This window comes from Oryzias latipes, chromosome 13 (assembly GCF_002234675.1).
Source record: "Oryzias latipes chromosome 13, ASM223467v1".
In the NCBI taxonomy this organism is placed as follows: Eukaryota; Metazoa; Chordata; class Actinopteri; order Beloniformes; family Adrianichthyidae; genus Oryzias; species Oryzias latipes.
Window position 1 is genome coordinate 19,935,888 of NC_019871.2, and position 18,824 is coordinate 19,954,711.

Sequence of the window (18,824 nt, forward strand, 5' to 3'; positions counted from 1 at the left end):
AGATAATTGCACAAAATGATTGTAATATTCCTGGGGGGAAAAACTGCTCTTTTTAAATAATAAAACCCCACATTCTAGTTACCATAATTGCAATTTCATGCATTGTGTGTCTATTTTAGACTTTTGAAGAATGATTGTGTGACATTTCAAAATAAAAACAGCGACACATTACAATCTGAATTAAACAGAACCTATCAAATGTCCAAACGGGTTTTCCACAGAAACACTGGCGGTTCGAGCCTGGCTGACTTTTCAGCTCTGACTAACTCGGGTGAGTTATCCCGGTTTCTTGACTTGATAATTATACCGCAGTGAATAGTTCAGAGTCTACTCCACTTTCTAAGCCGACACTGCGTAACCAGGACAGCAGAAGAACCGACCATGAAGGAACCATGACAACCAAGAAACAGGCGCCATTAAAGTCCAATGCGTTGGAACTTTCTACGGTTGTCCTGGTCCAAATTTGTCCCGAACGGTTCGTCTGAAAGCACATTTGTCAAAACCAGGCGGAGGAAGGTCGCTCCTCTGTAGTTACACCGACATAACGGAGACTTTCGCTGAAGTTTGACTCCAGAACCTCCGCCTATTATGATCCCACACCAGCCACGGCTCCGTGTCCGGGCGGAGCAGTCCCACGGAGGGCTGCCGTACTCACCCCGCAGGAGAGGACCATCCCGACCCGGGCGGCGCAGCTCCGGTCCGGCTTCTCCCTCCGCCCGGACCGAGGCTAGTTGAGACTTCAACGATGAAGACTCACCCGGAGAGACGACGGGCTCCGCAGAGGCTTCAGCGAAGCTGACGCTGGCATTCGGCCATTCCTCCTGACCCCAGCAGTAGTAGAGTTTCAGACAGCAACCAAGCAACGGTTCATTTTGCTTTAACGGTGACGTCAGCACGGCTGCTGAGCGGGCCTCTGATTGGACCGGACTGAAGGCCGTACGTCATAGTGGGGCCCCGCCTCCTGCCGCATCGCCAAGGCAATGAACGTAAACACTGGAGAAGCATCCCGGAAGTGAAGAACTTTCTGCTCTACAATCATTATTATTCTGTTATTGTTCCGTTGTTTGCTGTCACAGAGGAGCCTCAGATGTTCTTGCCTACATCAAAGTCGTCAGTTTGGAAGGTTTCTGTCTTTTGCTCTTTACGTTCTGTGAAAACCGATGTGCAGCATTTCAGCCTCACTCCCCAAAACCAGTCTTGCAGTGAACTAGGTTCTGCCCAGATATTCATACTGAGAATTCAATTTGTCAGACTCATCAGGGCAGTTCCCTCCTGCCTAAATTCTCTGAGACCCGCCTCCGCGATTTTCATGTTTTCATATTGAATTCGAAAGGCCAAATGCATTTTTAAATTGCAAACCTGAATTGCTTATTGAATTGTCAATAAATAATTGAATCTGAATTTGAATTATTGGTGGAAAAAAACTTTCATATTCTGCTGTGAAAAGGATTGTTTTCACAAAATGCTTTTTACCTAAACATACACAAATCACAAACATGTTTCTCTGTCTTATTGTGGTTAATCTGCTCAGATTTTAGATTAGCTAAATGCACATTAGTAGCCTGGAGCCTTTAAATTTTTTTAGGGGGTTTCAAAATTATCAGACCAGACAGGTTTTCTTTTGTTAATTGTGAAATTTATTCTCAGTTTCTGTTCACAGGAGAGGTAAGTAGAGCGATGCTTTGTAGATGAAACTCTTCTGCTTCAATGTATGCTGAGACTGTGAACATTATCATTATTTCGCCGAGAAGTCCTGTCCTATACTAATTTGTGGTTAGCAGGAATACATTTAAAACTGGAGTAACATTCTGGTGCAAGGTTGACTAAACTTTAGAGAATGTGGAACAGCACAAATAAATTACCATTATTATAGTTTAAACACTTAGATAAAAAGTTGTTTACATTTAGGACAATTCTTTAAATGTGAAATTCTATTGGTGACAGGGGAGAAAACTATAATCTAATGCACATGACTGCTATAAAAAAGGTCTAAAGTATAAAAGGTGAAAATCACTGAAAAATCAGATGATATCTAAAGAATTCCTCTGACAAACAATGTGCTCTGAATAGAATCAGGAAAATTCCTGGAATAGATTGTCTTTCGGTCTCCTGCAAGTAGAAATCTGTAGTGGGCAGCTGTAGGTGGAAGCTGTCGTGTGCTGCCCTCAACAGTTGAAGTCCCTCATAAAAAAACAACTTTAATGAAAATCAGTTAATTTGCCAGGAAACTAAAGAGACAAGTCTGGACAAAAATGATGGCACCTCTGGAAGAGAATCGTGAGCTTTAAGACACGTTAGACTCGAAGTGAGTCTGCATCACAGGTGTCTTCAATTTGGGATAAGTGAGTCTGAGAGAATCTCCCAGAAGTTTGGTGTTCCTATGACTGCAGCTGTACAGATTATGCAGAAGGTTATGGTCCACAGGATTAAAGACAACTTCCCTGGACAAGGCTGAAAGAGGAAAACTGCAGAACCCCCCCCCCTCCCAGACAGATCATCTGGTAAATGGTAACCAAAGAGCCCAGGAAAACCCCCAAAGAGATTAAGTTACATCAGTGTCAGATAAGACAAAAAAAAGAAAAATACTTTAAGAGTAAATACAATAAAATAAAAGAAGAGACTAAAGCTAAATGTTCATACAATGAAGCACAGAAGAAAGTTCCTACAGTGAAACACGGAAGAGGCTCCATTATGGTCTGGGGCTGCTTTGCTTGGTCTGCCACAGTGTCTTAAAACTTTGCAGATTGCTTCAAAATGATCAAAGTTTTCTGGACTGAAATGTTCCGATTCATGTCAGAAAGTTCACAGATCAGAGATCTTCCAGCATAAATGGTTTAACGATTAATCGACTTACCCAACCAGATCGATCTGTCTGAGGCAAGTTGTTAATCGAATAGAATCAAATCGACCTATACCATTAGAAAACAAAAACTGATCCACCCATCATTACAGTCCAATGTGTGGAACCACTGACTTTTAAAAAGATATCATCATACCATACAATGTGGAGGAATGTTCTAATATTGTCCCGTTTGTATTATTTTGATGAGGAAAAACAAAATTGGGCTGAACTTTATGAAACTAAAATGTGAAAGAATTTCCCATCAATTCATGTTTCCTTGTTTGTTTGTTCACGTTTAATTTACACTTGATTATCTTGCAAGAAATACAGGGAATCTGGAAAACTTCAGCTGCACTCTTCAGTACACAGGTATTTCTCTCGGAGTCACACTGGTTGAATTTTTGGCTAAAGATGTCCTGGATCGATTTTACCTCAATGAATCGGTTCAAATCGGATCGTACAGAATAAACCAATAACGACTATGAATTGTATCGTCAACCACAAATTACGATATGAATAAAATCGTTGGTAAAATGAATTGTTCTATCCCTAAAAAACACCAATATTTAGCTGAGAGCAAACCATTATTGAAGTGACCTTTGAAGATTACAGTCTGTGTAGTTCAGTTTAGCAATTAGCTGTTGTTCATATTTAGCTGATTCTATCATTTTGTACAATAATTGGTTTGAAGCCCATTGAGACAATGTGATTTTAGGCAATATATAAAATAGAAATGAAGTGAATCTGGATAAGGAAACCCCCAAACCTGAAGTGGACCAAAGCATCTGCTGACAGGTGAAGAAGACTGACTGACCAACATTTATCTAGGTTGTCTGTGGTGATTTCTTCAAAATAATGAGCACAAAATATTTTGGGTCCCATCACTTTGGTCCAGGCTTGCCCCAGGAGTTTGTTAATCTGTTGAATCTACAGAAATGTCAGACTTTCAGTGGCTGATGTGCAGGAACATTTTACTTTGAAATTGATTGATTTATGGTGATCCCTGAAACCTGACGACATACAGCATCACACTTTAGCTAAACCTTCCCTTCAACAATTTTCCTTTTACTCATTCATTGTTTGCATATATTATGTCTATTTTTTCTATTCCGTTTATCTTCTATAATAAGACTATATGCCTGGTTTACAACATGTTAGATCCAACCATGACGCATTCGAAAGATTACACAGTATAGAGTGGCTGTTTGATCATTTATCTGTATATTGATTAAGTACACGATAAAGTTATGAACACAAAAAGGAGAAACTGTATAAATTAGAATTCTTCGTAGAATAAAATGCTTTACATTACTACAAGTTTTAGTTCATAGGGTGTTAGAGTTTTGCTCACTTTGCACCGCTAGATTAAAATTCCTCATTATTAAAGAAATTTCCTTTTTTTTCATAAATACGACTTAGCATTTCTAACTTTGGAAGTTAGCTACAACTGCATAAAATGCCTGTCAAGTGTTGCACCCACAGACAGCGTTTTGGGCTGTTTCCTCCATAGCCCCGCCCCTCAGGTAAAAGTGCAGGTGAGAGCGACATGTCCACCTGTCAACTCGTGGCTCTTACTATGAGCGTGTTGTGAAGCAGAGAGCTAACGTGAGCTTGCTCTGCTGCTTTCAGCTCATTCAGTGTAACACGTCTGCTTTCCTTTTTTTTCTTAAACAATGTTTTTCCCTTTTTTGGGGGAGGAGGGGGAACAGCATTGCTGCTCCAGTCATCACTTTTACTTGATAGCAGCTCAGAAATGAACACAAACAGGGCTGCTTCCTGCTCGCCTCAGAGCGGCTCTTCACTTGGTTTTAGGCACCACCAGGATCTCATCTCCATCTTGGATGCTGTAGGAGTGCAGTGCTCGAGTGTTGTACTTCATTTCCTCTGGACCAAAGGCGCTGTCCTTGTTGATGTAGTAAAGTCTCATGCTTTTGGTGGACAGCTGGACCACTTTGGTCAGTTGCTTCCGCAGCTCTGCTACCGTCTGGTCCAAGCGGATACTAAGCTGAGAGAAAAGACAAATCATTTATGTAAATGATTGCGCTAAAGTCTGTTTTCTGCTGCTTATCTTTCTATTAAACTCTTGCAGATGAGCTGCTAAGAACTCTGGGAGATTCATAAGCCTTCACATGTGGCTTCACTACACACATTCACACATTTTCAACAGATGAAAAGAATCAAAGGCAGCTGCAGATTTTTGTATTAACCTGTTATGTCCCCTGCTGGCTTTGACTATAAACTATCCCAGAGTCCAGGACATTGAAGGACTTAACCCCGGAAATCCCAAGAACAATTATCTTCTGGGCTTTTAAACTTAATTTTCCTTTTTTTGTGTGTTTGCTCGTTTTGTGTAGCGGCAATTAACAGGGACAGATCAAATAAGAGAATAAAAATAAAAATAATTAAACCAGTGACTGTGGCCTGTGGGTTTTCCAGGGTTAAATGTTCCTCTAATAATAATGCAGTCTCACGTTTTTGACATATTACCTAAAAGTAAAAGTACACAACCTTTATAAAGGATAAATGACAGTTTAAAGACCCACTCTGATGAAAGTTGATAAGGTTTTTGCTTAATGCTTACTTTAAATTCAGTTCTTTAACTTTTTTTTTAATGTAGGTCTTATTCTGTGCAAACTATTCTGAAGAGAATATTACAGGATGGCAAACTAACATGCTCTACTTTCTCCTCACAATGCACCTCCACCCGGGCTCTGCAGCGAGGCTTTAGGTTGATCTCAGCCAGCGGCTCCAACTTCCCGTACTTTGTAACGAGGGAATGGTATCTATGGAGGAAAAATGCAGAGTTTAGGTGAAGAAAAGCACCTGCATTTAAAAATATCCTGCTTTCCAAAGGGTTAGCTTAATTATCCACAAAAATGAAACGGCTAAAAACATCTGAAACAACAGGAAGAGCTCCTTAAATCAGGATACTTTTTATAGACAGATTTCTTCATCGACGTTTCAAAGGCATGTTTTTCCTAAACTGTAATCCTGATTATGTCTGAAAGGGAATTCTGTTGAATTTCTGTTCACTTGTCTAAAATGATCGTTGATACTCTTGTGGAATTTAGAGCTTTTCAGACGTGTCTTTGTGTCTGCTTTCTCTAAGGCAGGGGTCGGCAACCCACATGTGGCTCTTTCATCCATCTGTTGTGGCTCCCTGTGACTTTGGAAAATAATGAGTATTTTATGATAATTAAATTTTATTAGTGTGTTCATTTTTCATGGCATTTCAAAGGCGCTGATGGCTCCGTACGAAGCGCGAGCCACGTAAAAAGCAGCTTCGTAATGAGCTCGTATTTATCGGGCGAGACCTGCAGAGCTGATAGCAGGAGGAGACACGCGGGGCGGCTTCAATTAACACTCCGATCTTCTGCCGGGAACTTGACGTGCCGTGGGGCAGAGAGCAACTCGCTGATGACAGACTGAGTGTTCGCGCCAGCGTTGCCAGATAGAGTCACAGTTTTCCAGCCCAAAAGTCATCTGAAAACCGCCAGACCCAGCCAAAAACCGCCCAACACAGCTTTTGTTGATGTTTTTTCCGTACTGGACTGATAAAATAAAAGATTTTTCTAAATAAAAGATAGTTCTGACTAATAATAAAATGTGTACAATATTGAATATTTCTTCAGCGGGCCGCCTTCTTCCATTCATTTGCTTAACCCGCTCTATCCCCGCTATAACCTGCGTCCGGCTCTTTCATCCTTGTGCTGCGCAGGAGCGACCCGACTACTACCGTATTTTGCGCTCTCTGTGTAGGACACACTGAGGAGCGCGGGGGAAACAAATCTCAGCTGCAGAGGATATGAACAGGTGAACAGGTAGAGAGGAAAAGCAGGTAAAGAGGCGGAGGAGGGGCTTTGGCTTCAAACTCTGTCAGAGAGATGAAAACACGGGCGTCAGATTGAGACGCAGCTTTCCCTGCGGGAGTTGAAGCAGAGACCTTCCCTGGGATGATTTTATGAACTCAAACATGGAAACATGATTACCAAGTAGAACTCTTCAAAATAATAATCCTGATCTCTCCACATTCTCAGTTTCTACCATGCATTGATAAACACATCGCTCCATGCAGCGATCGGACCAGAACATTAGCTCCTCCCACACGCGGTATCATCCTTTAAAGAACATAATGTGCATTTGCAGCGGTGTATGCTTCAGACGATGTCCGATTGGCCAATCTACATGTCAATCAAGTCCCGTACTTCTCAGTGAGGACTTTGGTGGATTTTAAAGAAGTACTTTTTTTTTTTTTTAATATTTTCTGGCCCGCGACCTACACTCCTTGAAGATCGACGTAATGAGCACCTTTGAATAATATATACATGCATAATATAAATAATGATTTCAAAACGGGTTGTGGCTCCGGGTGCTTTCTTTTTTATTAGGGGCGGTCCCAAATGGCTCTTTGAGTAAAAAAGGTTGCCGACCCCTGCTCTAAGGCGTATAAGTTGTTGTGCATTAGAGTAGAGTGTGGCCTGTTGGGATGTAGGTTTGTTTTATTGATGGTTCTGTTAGAGAAAACACAGCATCAGCTGTCACAGACCTGTAAGGCAGGTCTCTCTCAGGGCAGTCCAAGTAGTAACGGATGAAGAACCTCTCTGCATCTTCCCGCTCACTGTCAGTCACAACGCTGCCATTCAGCATGGAAACGGAGGGAAGTCTGCACCATGACACGGACAGAAAAGGAGACACGCACGTTTAATCCAACGAACACAGCTCTGTGAAAGATGAAGAACACAGTGAAGGTCCACTCCAGCTCTGCGGCTGCTCTGACTCACCGTGCCACCATGAGGCTGCGACACTCTGCATTGGTGTATGCCTGCAGTAAAGGAATCCCCCGCAGCCGCACCTCCTCCAGCTTAGGGAAGAAGTTGAGCTTCTCAACATCTTCCCATCGGTTTAGACCTACCAAAGAAATGATGGTTAAGAACCGGACACAGACAGGAGGACTGACAGGAACATCCATGGAGCTGATCACTGGATGACCTTATAGTTCAGCTGAATGAGTTTGAGCCATAGAAACTGGTTCCTGTCACTGCTAGAGATCAGGAAGGTTACTTCCTTACCCCTGTGGTGCATTTAGGGCCTACAGAACAGAAACTCTTGACGCTAAGAAATCTAACTTGGAAATCTGTCTCTGTGATGGAAAAAGGATAAGCTCAGATCCACCAGTGTTCTTTCATACTTTAATATTGCAGTGAATTAACTGAAGGATGCCATGCGGCTGTCAGAAGTCAGAGCTCTGTCTCCCCATCGGCGGGAACCATCTCCAGAGTTATAAACACACTACATCTCCCAGCAACCCCAGCACACAGTGTCTGGATGCCATACACCTGACTCTCATGTGCAATCACATGATCACACTCGGCTCGACTGAGCCTCACTCAGTGTGAAGTATTGCTTGTGTGTTGATCTAGATCTGATCTTCTGATTCCCTGACCCTGTTGTATCTTTGACTCTGTTTTCTGCTGCCCGGCCCCGACTCTTGCCTGGATCCTGACTTCTGCTGTTTCTCCTTTGATGATCCTATGTTCCTTATTTATCCCTGCCTGCCTGACCCTGATTTCGCTTTGTTGGCTTTTAACTAAGCTAATAAACCTGGTGCAATTGGATGCAACCGTCTGACCGCTCTTCTGTCACAAGACGCAGAGCAGTCCGGGTAGTTGGGTGGTTTCCGCCGCTCCCGCCAATGACCAGAGGGGGAGACAGAGCACTGACTTCTGACAACGGCTGCATTAGTTCAGCCTTTATCCAGAATTCCGTGCTGTAGGTACGGGCTTGAATTCAGAAAGACCAGTGGAAATCAGCCTTTAGTCCCAACTGCCCTTGTGAGTGGAAACAGGCTGTCTCCAGGTGAAAAATGGTCAAACCTGTACATATCATGCAGGTGATCGCACAAAGTATCAAGGTTGTTAACCACTCAGTGAACCCATAGAGAAAAAAAATGTTCATACACATTTTTTTCCACAGGCACACTGTGGGCAACAAGTCATAGTGAACACTTAAGCACCGCATCACTCGTAGTCTTCCTTTAGCTTTAAGGATCCTTCACGATACACTTACTACAGGCATGCCAATGGTACGTTCCATTTTCACGAAATTCCTTGAGATGGCCATACGAGCCTCAAGGGAACTGAAAGACACACCTGCTACTCCACTCTATTACCCTCCATGGGCCCGGACAACCCCAAAACCCCCAGAACCCGTACAGGTCACCCTCCAATACGGGTGCATGTGACCAAGGCTCAAACCAAAGCTTTTTTTGTTGGCTTTAATATCCAAAGACTTAAAAAAAAATTGTTTTCATTGTTTGTCTAATAAAAATGATTAACAGTCAATATAGAAAAGACTGTTGTTCTTTAAAAACAGAAAAAACCTAAACCAAACAGAAATTCATAAATTTAACTTATTAAGATTCTATTCATTTAATGACCCTTTAAATCTAAAGTAATTGCTGCTATAAACCAGCAGCAAAGGAACCTTTCCCTCAGAAACGCATTACCTGACACAGGTAAACTCAGGAGATGGACTCAGATTTACTGACCTGAGTTGTGAAGATTAATGCTGCGGAGGTTGGGGAAGAGCCGCTGAAGGACGTCTTTGCTGTCCTGGATGGACGCCAAGTTATTGTTGGCCATGACCAGCGTCTCCAGGCTGGGAAACATGGAGCCGAACTTGCGGACTTCCGCCCAGTCGTGCAGTCTGTTGTCTGTGATGTGCAGGAGGCGCAGCGTGGGGCAGGCGGGGCTGGAGGTCCTCACACTGCTGTACTCATTAAGGCACAGAAACAACTCCTCCAGCCTACACAGCAGCAGCAGAACCAACAGTGAGGAAGGTTTGGTTTCTGAAACAGCAGTTTTGGGGTGAATCTTCTCTTACTCTGGGATCTGTTGAGTCAGCTGAAGCACAGCATCCCAGGAGATCTGAGTGTTGTTTAGGACCAGGCGGCGAACGCGCGAAAAGGCTTGAGCCACGTGAGGCTCCAGACGGGACTCGGCCAGCGGGTTGGAGCTCAAGTTAATGAACTCCAAGTTGGGAATATTTACAACAATTTTACTGATCTGAAAAAAGGAGAAGACGCATGGATTACTTTTTACAAAGCAAAACTGATCAATTCAAAGATGTAAAACAACAGGTCTTCCTTTAACAATCCCGAAAACCTTTTAAATAGGAAATTCTGATGAATAGAAATCGATTTTTAACATAAAATTAACTGAAGAAAGCTGTTAGTAATCTGCAGCTCATGCTGACATTCTGTCTCTCTAAAAAGCAACATGCTGGAGATAAACGCCATTTGTTAGCTCATGAAAGAAAATGCTTTAAACTTTTCTTTTCTAGGTCCTTCAGGTGAAAGACAACACACAAACATTAAATGTGTGAGTGAGTGTTAAGTGAGCAACACAGGAGATTTCTGACTCCAATGCTGAAGTCCTAATTCTTGTCTTTCTTTGTCCCCGATGTCCAGAAGTTTAATAATCATCTAGCATCCGTGTGAACAAAAAATGTGAAAAACAGCCAGGCAAGAAACTGCACTGAAGCTTAAAGAAAGATGGATGAGAAACTAGAAAAATGTAAAAAGTTTTTTACTTCCAAAAGTGATTTTCAGGAGAATTTTTAGTTGTTTCTTACTACCTGGTTGTGTTATGGCTGTGGCCAAATTATGTATTTTTTTACTCTATGTTTCGTGTGCTTAATTTTCTATATCAGAGTATGGGACATTGCTGTTTTGTGTGGATCTTTGTGTGTCTGTCTGTGTTGATTGTTTTCAGGTGTGATGTTAAAAGTCCCACTCAGACGATTTTTTGATCTATTGTGGAAATGTCTTTTAATTATAATTATCTTGTTTATAGCCAAAATCAAAAAAAAATTGTCGTCTTCTGCAGAGTTCATTGGAAATTCACCTCTAAAATTTGGGCGGGACTGTTGGCCCAGTGCAACCCCCCTCCCCCCCTGTTGCTAAGGGCTATTACCAGGGAACTTGTGGCCCGCCAGCATATTTTTTGCCTCACAATGACCTTTTTCAAACAACATTTTTTCGTCTGCTCTTAATTCGCAACAATTTTAATAAAGAAATACTCAGAAATGCAATTTCAAGCTTAATTTTCTGAAAATATGTCCTCCAATTTCAGAGAAATGCCACAAGAACATGTTAAAATAACCCAAAACACAATTTTCATGGGAGTGGGTCTTTAAACAGGCGTGCCTGTTGATTGGACCAGATGTGATGTAGGCAACCTTTAAATCATGTGGACCGTCAGTCCTGGGGAAGAGAGCTCAGCTCTAACACGTCTCAGGCTCTGCTGCACTTTGTGGCACCATTAAATAGTCCAGTTGTGTAGATTAGTGCAGTACATTGTGTAGTGTTGTTTTTTGGGTCTGTTCTGCTTACTTGTCTTTGTGCAAATTGTGTTAAAAGTAAGACTGAAGGGGTGACCTGCTGTTTTCTTTCTTCTGGTTTTCTTCTGACATATAAGGTAAATGTATGTTTGCCACTATTTCCTGCTTCCTTTTATTTTCAGGTTGGAGTATTTTTGTGGATATAAGTGTGTTTGGTTGTTATTTTGACCAAGGGTTGACCATTTTTGCTTCACCTCCTGAAGTTGTTGTTTATCATTAATGTAAATTCAAGTGCTTTTTTGCTATGAAGCATATTTTGGGGGATTTGATTGTGAAGTAAAACTACTTTGTGCGGGGATAACATACTTCTGAAAAAATTATAACCTTGTAGCCTTTTTGTTAATGATCTTGAAATGACCAGACACAGCCCACCAGGAAGCTGCAGAAACAGCACCTCATTCCAGTCCTGCAGCTTGTTGTGAGACAGGTCCACCTCCATGACATGGGAGCAGAAGGCAGCGATCTCCGCCTGATCTCCTGCTCTGCTGATGCCACAGCTGTGCAGCACCAGGATGCTGGGCAGGTTCAGGCGATCTGCGGTAACAGAGGAAAGGAGCAGACGACGATACGGGGCTGGAAATCCAACGTTTGTTTCAGTCACTCTAATCCCGACGGTGCTGGGAAAAGAATTTGCTCTACAGACATGGAGAGGGTAATTATTTCAGGGTGAGCAGCCCCTGCAACAACAAACTCCTGCAGGGGACTACCGGACTACCGGAGGATCGGATTCTGAGGGATTTCAGCAACAGAATCAGAGCTGAAGGTGACATCTCCTAAACAGGGTTGGATCTGTTGGGGGCTTACCTTTCATGGGGGAGCCCTGAACACCAGCAGTGGGAATCACCACCATGCCCATCCCAGGCCCTCTGCGGCACGGAAAGTTCTCCGGGCTGTACTTCTCATTGAGCGCCTCAACAAACGAACAGCCCCCATTGTCCCCTGGTGGCTCCATGGCTCTTTCTCATCAACGGGCACCTCGCCTCAGCTCTGAAGGAGAATGACTTTCAGTTCTGACAGGCTTTCACTGTTCATTCAAGACATACAAGCACACCATTTTATTAATATTATGGTCTGTCCTCATCTTTAAATCACTGCAGTACACTTCTAATCTAAAATTATATTTATAATACATACATAAAATGCATATTCTGTAACTATATTAAATTCATGTGTTAAAATGACAAGAAAACACCTATGAAAATAGACACTTTAACACTTAGTTTTTCTATAAGTCTAAAAACTACAAATATGAAGCTCACAAGAACCGCTTGGAGAACCTGCAGTTTAAGTTTTTTCCATTCTTCTTCATTCAACAGTATTAAAGGACAGCACAGAGGAACAGCAGAGAGAAAAGGGAAAATGATCCATTTAAACTTGCAGAAGCTAAAAAACTGTGTCTGTTTTGCACAATCATTTAGATTAATCGAGTAACCATCGTCCTATAAGTTCTCCTGAAAGGTTCCTTGTGTCTTTTAAGCTCTGCCTTCATTAGAAGGAACAGACTGGGTTCTGTCATCATGTTCAAAGGTAGAAGCAGAGATGATCCTACCTGAAATGAGCCCTGATGATGGGACAGCTCAGCACCTTCCTGTGTTCCTGTGCTGAAGGTCCTTCAGAAACACCATTTGTTTTGGATCACTGCGTTCAGGAGCAAAGTTCTGCTTGGTTTTCAGAACAAGGATAAAAGAACTGCTGCTGACCTCTGCTGCTGATGCAAAGGGCATCCAGGCAGGACAGGTCCCAGGGATGTGCTGCTCGTCTTTGGCCTGAAGTTTGACCTCACGCACGGGAGAGCATTCTCAGCGTGACCCTGGTGGAAAAAGGTCAGTTCAAACCATCCATTCATTTTTTCCCCCACTCATCTGGGACCAAGTCATGGTAGCAGCAGACTAAGCAAAGATACTCAGACTTCCTTCTCCCCAGCAACTTCCTCAAGGTCCTCTAGAACCAGGAAGTACCCTAACATTAGTCCTGTGCTCAGGTCTCTGCACTGTAGCTCAAAGAATAGACTTTTAAGCAGCTCTGCTTGTTTACAAGTCTCTCCATGGCCTTGCACCAAAGTACATCTCTGACATGCTAGCGCCATATGAACCATCTTGGACTCTGAGGACCTCAGGGACCTGCCTCCTGCAGGTGCCCAGAGTCAGGACTAAACATGGGGAATCAACATTTCAATCTTATGCAGCTAAAAGCTGGAACAGTCTCCCTGAGGTTGTGAGACAGGCCTGTACTGTGTTAATGTCCAAATCTAGACTCAAAACATTCCTATTTAGCCGTGCATCTAACTGAAGGGTCCCTATTGGCATCTCTTTTCAGTTTCTTTACCCTTTCCTTTCTTTTAAAGTTAATTTTATAATGATTATGTATGTTTTTAATCTTTGCACTGTTATGTATTGTGATTTTAATGCACTTTCCTGTTTTGTGAAGCACTTTGAATCACTTTCTGTACGAATTGTGTTATACAAAAAAAATTTGCCCTGCCTTGGCTGTGGGGAGAAGCATGAGGTGTTCCCAGGCCAGCCGAGCCGTAGTTTTCTACAGAACACCTCCCCAGGGAGGCATCCAGGAGGCATCTGGACCAGAAGCTCGAACCACTTCTGGATGTGGAGTAGCACCAGCTCTACACTGAGCTCTCTCCAGGACACAAAGGTCCCCCTAACTCTACATTTACACCGCCTTTGGCGCCACGTTCAAGCTACTGTTTTCAATAAAAAGTCTAAGCAAATGTGTGTACATGTAAATTTCGGGCTTCTAAGTTTGAAAGTCTTGCATTCACGTGTCGCTCCGCACATCTTTAAGACCCTTTTTTGGGCTCTATGTGCAAAACATGCGGCCACTGAGCGCATGTTGAAAGTTAAACCAGTTGAACTTTGACCATTTAGCGCAGGGGTCGGCAACCCATGGCTCCGGAGCCACATGTGGCTCTTTCATCCATCTGTTGTGGCTCCCTGTGACTTTGGAAAATAATGACTATTTTATAATAATTAAATTTTATTTTAGTTTTTTCATTTTTCATGGCATTTCAAAGGCGCTGATGGCTCCATACGAAGCGCGAGCCACGTAAAAAACAGCTTCCTAAATGAGCTCGTATTTATCGGGCGAGACCTGCAGAGCTGATAGCAGGAGGAGACACGCGGGGCGGCTTCAATAAACACTCCGATCTTCTGCCGGGAACTTGACGTACCGCGGGGCAGAGACTGATGACAGCCTCAGAGTTCGCGCTAGCGTTGTCAGATAGAGTCACAGGTTTCCAGCCGAAAACTCATCTGAAAACCGCCAGACCCAGCCAAAAACCGCCCAAAACAGCTTTTGTTAATGTTTTTTTTTCCGTACTGGACTGATAAAATAAAAGATTTTTCTAAATAAAAGATAGTTCAGACTGATAATAAAATTTGTACAATATTGAATATTTCTTCAGCGGGCCGCCTTCTTCCATTCATTTGCTTAACCCGCTCTATCCCCGCTATAACCTGCGTCCGGCTCTTTCATCCTTGTGCTGCGCTGGAGCGACCCGACTATCGTATTTTGCGCTCTCTGTGTAGGACACACTGAGGAGCGCGGGGAAACCAACTCTCATCTGCAGAGGATGTGAACAGGTGAACAGGTAGAGAGTAAAAGCAGGTGGAGAGGCGGAGAAGGGGTTTTAGCTTCAGACTCTGTCAGAGAGATGGAAACACGGGCGTCAGATTGAGATGCAGCTTTCACTGCGGGAGTTGAAGCAGAGAATTTCCCTGGGATGATTTTATGAACTCAAACATGGAAACATGATTACCAAGTAGAACTCTTCAAAATAATAATCCTGATCTCTCCACATTCTCCGTGTCTACCATGCATTGATAAACACATCGCTCCATGCAGCGATCAGACCAGTACCAGTAGCTCCTCCCACACGCGGCCGCAGTATCATCCTTTAAAGCAGTGTTTTTCAACCAGTGTGCCGCGGCACACTAGTGTGCCGTGGGAGATGGTCAAATGTGCCGTGGAAAATTGCCCTCATTAACTGATCTAAAAACATTTCCCATCTCCAGGATTTCAGCTCTGTGTTCATCCAAACAGGCCCTGATAAAACACTGAGGAGTTAGGAATATAAAAGATCGTAAAATACGTTTTCTTTGCGTTTATTTTATTTTATCAAAGACATTTTGATAATGACCGTACTGCGATTCAGCTGCAGCTCCGGCTGTATTTGGGAAAAGTCCCGTCCCTTTAACTGTCTCCACCAATCATTCTTGAAGGCTTAATCACATGTCATCAGTCTGACCAATCAGAAGTGGTTAAAGTCTTCACTTCCTTGTCCCGATTTAGCCCGTAAAGTCGCTCAGTTCTAACAAAAATACCAGCTAAAGCTCTTTTGCGCTGTAGCTTTCCACAGAATCCGGTATCAGACCGTGGAACAAGTGAACAAAACAATGAAGCTCCGAAAACCGATCTCCGGCCGTTTTATGCACTACATCTCCCATGATGCATTGGGTTGTGAGAGTGACAGGGCACAAGGAGATCTGTCGTTAGACGTCTTGAAACCAACGAACACACATCAAACTTTTTTTAAATCTTCTAACTTAACTTTTATTGAATCTTTTAGAAAAAAACAGCTGCAGCTTTCTTCCAGCTTTTTCTGACACAATTATCTCAAAAATGCATGTGAGATTGTGGAGGGGCTGTAGATCAATACAGACTATGAGTTTCTCCTTCTTTTTTTAAATTTCTGGATGCTGGTGTGCCGCGGGATTTTTTTTAAGGTTAAAGTGTGCCGTGGCTCAGAAAAGGTTGAAAAACACTGCTTTAAAGAACATAATGTGCATTTGCAGCGATGCATGCTTGTTCAGACGATGTCCGATTGGCCAATCTACATGTCAATCAAGTCCCGTACTTCTCAGTGACGACTTTGGTGGATTTTAAAGAAGTACTTTTTAAAAAAAAATCTTTTCTGGCCCGCGATCTACACTCATGTCATTGAAGATCCACCGGTAGATCGCGATCGACGTAATGAGCACCTTTGAATAATATATACATGCATAATATATATAATGATATCAAAACGGGTTGTGGCTCCGGGTGCTTTCTTTTTTATTAGGGGCGGTCCCAAATGGCTCTTTGAGTAAAAAAGGTTGCCGACCCCTGATTTAGCATCTTGGATTTGGTAGTGATGTATAGATGGCATTCCCATTACTTCATGGAAGTGCCAACTGTTTGAAACTTGATCAAGAAAGAAGAAATGAAAAATTATGCTCTGTGCCCAGTCCGAATTACATGACATCAAGTCTTTCATTTATCAGAATAGAGCTGTGAAAGAAAAACCCTGGAACAAGATTAACAAAATTTATACAGCTTCGGAGTTTTGCACCAAGCATCTTTCAACTGTAGGGGGTGTACATGCGCTAGTAAACAGTAGAAAAAGAAAAGAAGAAGAAGCCCCTCCCTGCTTGACCAATGTAAACACTATGGGCAAAACTTAAGTTCAAGAATGTGTGTTTAGCCTGTTCAAGAATGCCTGTCACAGTGTGTACGTAGCTTAAAAGACAGAGCGGAGGAAACTCATTTCATCTGCTTGTATTCAGGTGATATGGGATCACTCCACCATTGGCTCACCACCTGCTGGAGGGTTCAAAGGGGCCAGTGCATATGCCCTAGTGGCCCCAGACCCCAATCATGGACCCAGGCTTTTGCGACTTGATCAAAAACCGCCAGTAACATCTGTTAAGAAGGAAGGAAAGCAAACAAAACCATGGTTCTATCTGCAGTAAACCTTCCAATGGACAGAAATCAACAACCTTATGACCCAAATGAACTAATGAGACTTCATCATAAACACCAGCGACTTCAGTGATGATCATAGAAACCAACCAACTTCTCAGTTTTAGATTCATATTTTTAAGAAGAATCCAGAATATCGTCTGAGGGAAAAAAGAAAGCAAATGGTTTCTCTGCTTGATCCCTGCTACAAGGCAGCAAATGACCTGGGTTTGGTTTATGTCATTCCTGCCAGAAATGGTAGATTCAATTAAAAAAAAAAAAACCTTAAAAACCTATTTGTTAAAAAGCTGTCAGGTTTATATAATTGTTAAGATATCAAATAAACCAAATCCAGATTGTAGTTTACTTCACCATGAGACAGACAGAGGAACACCTCTGCGGGCTCCCAGAGCTTCACGGTCAGCTGCTCAAAGTCCGGTTAGCCGCGCGGCGGAGCCCGTGAATGACAGGAAACAGCGATGATCGCGTGGAAACATCCGCGTGACTAAAATGCTTCCACACGAACGCAAACACGAGCACGGCGGGAGACAGCCGCGACACTAACCTGGATAATCCACCGTGGAGCGTCCTTGTTGATGAAAACAAACCAGCTGTCATCAGGTCTTCCCAGCATTCCGGAAGTGACGTAGCTCCTCTTCGTTTAATTTATTTGATCATGGACTGTGCAAGCCTGAAATCAAACTACTGTGTTCCCAAGAAGATTCCTGTCGTTCTTGAGCGAAATTTTATTTTTTGTATTAATAATAATAATAATAATATTGAACTCTTATGATGATTTGAAAATCAATAAAAATGGTAGAATTCCTTTTTTGCATTTGTATTTTTCTTTTTCTTTTTTTTTTTTACAATTAACAGATTTTGATATACATATTTATAAATTAGATATGTTATTCTTATTCTTTCTATTATTACAATAAAAATCATAAATGGAAAATGATTGAACAAAAATCATATAGCATATGTTTCAGCGTGGACATGATTTGCTGGATTCTTTTCTTTACATTTTTTCTCTCATTGTTGACACTGATCATTGAATGTGCTTTAAATGGAAGAGTCAGACTCGGATGTAAAGCAGTAACAAAAAGCGGAATTAAGCACTTTATGGGTTTATTGAGGCACCAACAGCCTGGCATCCCTTAGCAAAAAGGTGTCTAAGGTATTTAAGTGTACTACAAGTATGGCGGACTGCCAGCGGTCTTCACAGACATTTTTAACACCCACCTGGAGTCCTGCCATGTCCCCGCCTGCTTCAAAACGTCCACCATAGTCCCTGTCCACCATAGTGGACTCTGTCCGTTTTCTCGGCACCACCATTACCCAGGACCTCAAGTGGGAGCCGTTCATCAGCTCTCAGCTCAAAAAGGCCCAGCAGAGGATGTACTTCCTGCGGCAGTTGAAGAGAGCCAAGCTGCTGGCCCAGATGATGGTGCAGTTCTACACAACCATCTTTGAATCCATCATCACCTCCTCCATCACGGTGTGGTACGCTGGAGCCACAACCAGGGACATAAACAGACTGCAGCGTATTGTGCGCTCAGCTGAGAAGGTGATTGGCTGCAGCCTTCCATATGTCCAGGACCTTTACGTCTCTAGAACCCGGGGACGTGCAGGTCGGATAGCAGCCGACCCTTCTCACCCTGGACATGGTCTACTGGAGCCACTCCCTTCAGGCAGGAGGCTAAGATCCATCAGGACCAGAACCTCAAGACACAAGAGTAGTTTCTTTCCCTCTTCAATCAGACTCATGGACACCTTTTAACCCCCCACTCCCTCCCCAAACGTCACTTATATGTCCAGTCAGTCACCAGTCCACTACCTGCACCTTGAT

General features: G+C 42.8%; 2 protein-coding genes across 9 annotated transcripts in view; both read right to left on the reverse strand.

Annotated features, from left to right (window-relative positions):
- Positions 1-874, reverse strand: part of LOC101158874 (ubiquitin carboxyl-terminal hydrolase 2) — a 30,832-nt gene extending 29,958 nt beyond the window's left edge. For 2 of the 3 annotated variants that reach the window (XM_023961551.1, XM_023961546.1), the window contains exon 1: positions 656-873. The gene's annotated coding sequence lies outside the window, so the exon portion shown is untranslated. Of the gene's footprint in view, positions 1-655 lie in introns of all 3 variants that reach the window. The other variant, XM_023961549.1, reaches the window with a different exon arrangement.
- Positions 875-1,619: 745 nt separating this feature from the next.
- On the reverse strand, positions 1,620-17,637 carry LOC101167062 (tubulin-specific chaperone cofactor E-like protein). 6 transcript variants are annotated; one of them, XM_023961563.1, is made up of 11 exons: positions 17,541-17,637; positions 12,943-13,052; positions 12,792-12,852; positions 12,047-12,229; positions 11,637-11,776; positions 9,725-9,906; positions 9,390-9,646; positions 7,624-7,750; positions 7,389-7,505; positions 5,514-5,625; positions 1,620-4,847 (listed from the first exon to the last, which is right to left on the reverse strand). In XM_023961563.1, the coding sequence occupies exons 4-11, from the start codon at positions 12,192-12,194 to the stop codon at positions 4,641-4,643; spliced, it is 1,290 nt and encodes a 429-aa protein (XP_023817331.1). In that variant the 5' UTR covers positions 12,195-12,229; positions 12,792-12,852; positions 12,943-13,052; positions 17,541-17,637; the 3' UTR covers positions 1,620-4,640. The 6 variants fall into 6 exon arrangements, with proteins under 6 accessions (XP_023817331.1, XP_023817330.1, XP_023817333.1 ...); XM_023961562.1 differs by having other exon boundaries at positions 12,047-12,266; XM_023961565.1 differs by lacking the exon at positions 12,792-12,852.
- Between the last annotated feature and the right edge of the window lie 1,187 nt (positions 17,638-18,824).

Excerpts from the sequence above, each read along its gene's own strand:
- LOC101167062 (XM_023961565.1), bottom strand. The coding sequence starts at position 12,194 with ATGGAGCCACCAGGGGACAATGGGGGCTGTTCGTTTGTTGAGGCGCTC. Across the intron at positions 11,777-12,046 it reads TCAGGGCTCCCCCATGAAAG|ATCGCCTGAACCTGCCCAGC; the intron begins GTAAGCCCCCAA and ends CTGTTACCGCAG. Across the intron at positions 9,647-9,724 it reads CTGACTCAACAGATCCCAGA|GCTGGAGGAGTTGTTTCTGT; the intron begins GTAAGAGAAGAT and ends GCTGCTGTGTAG.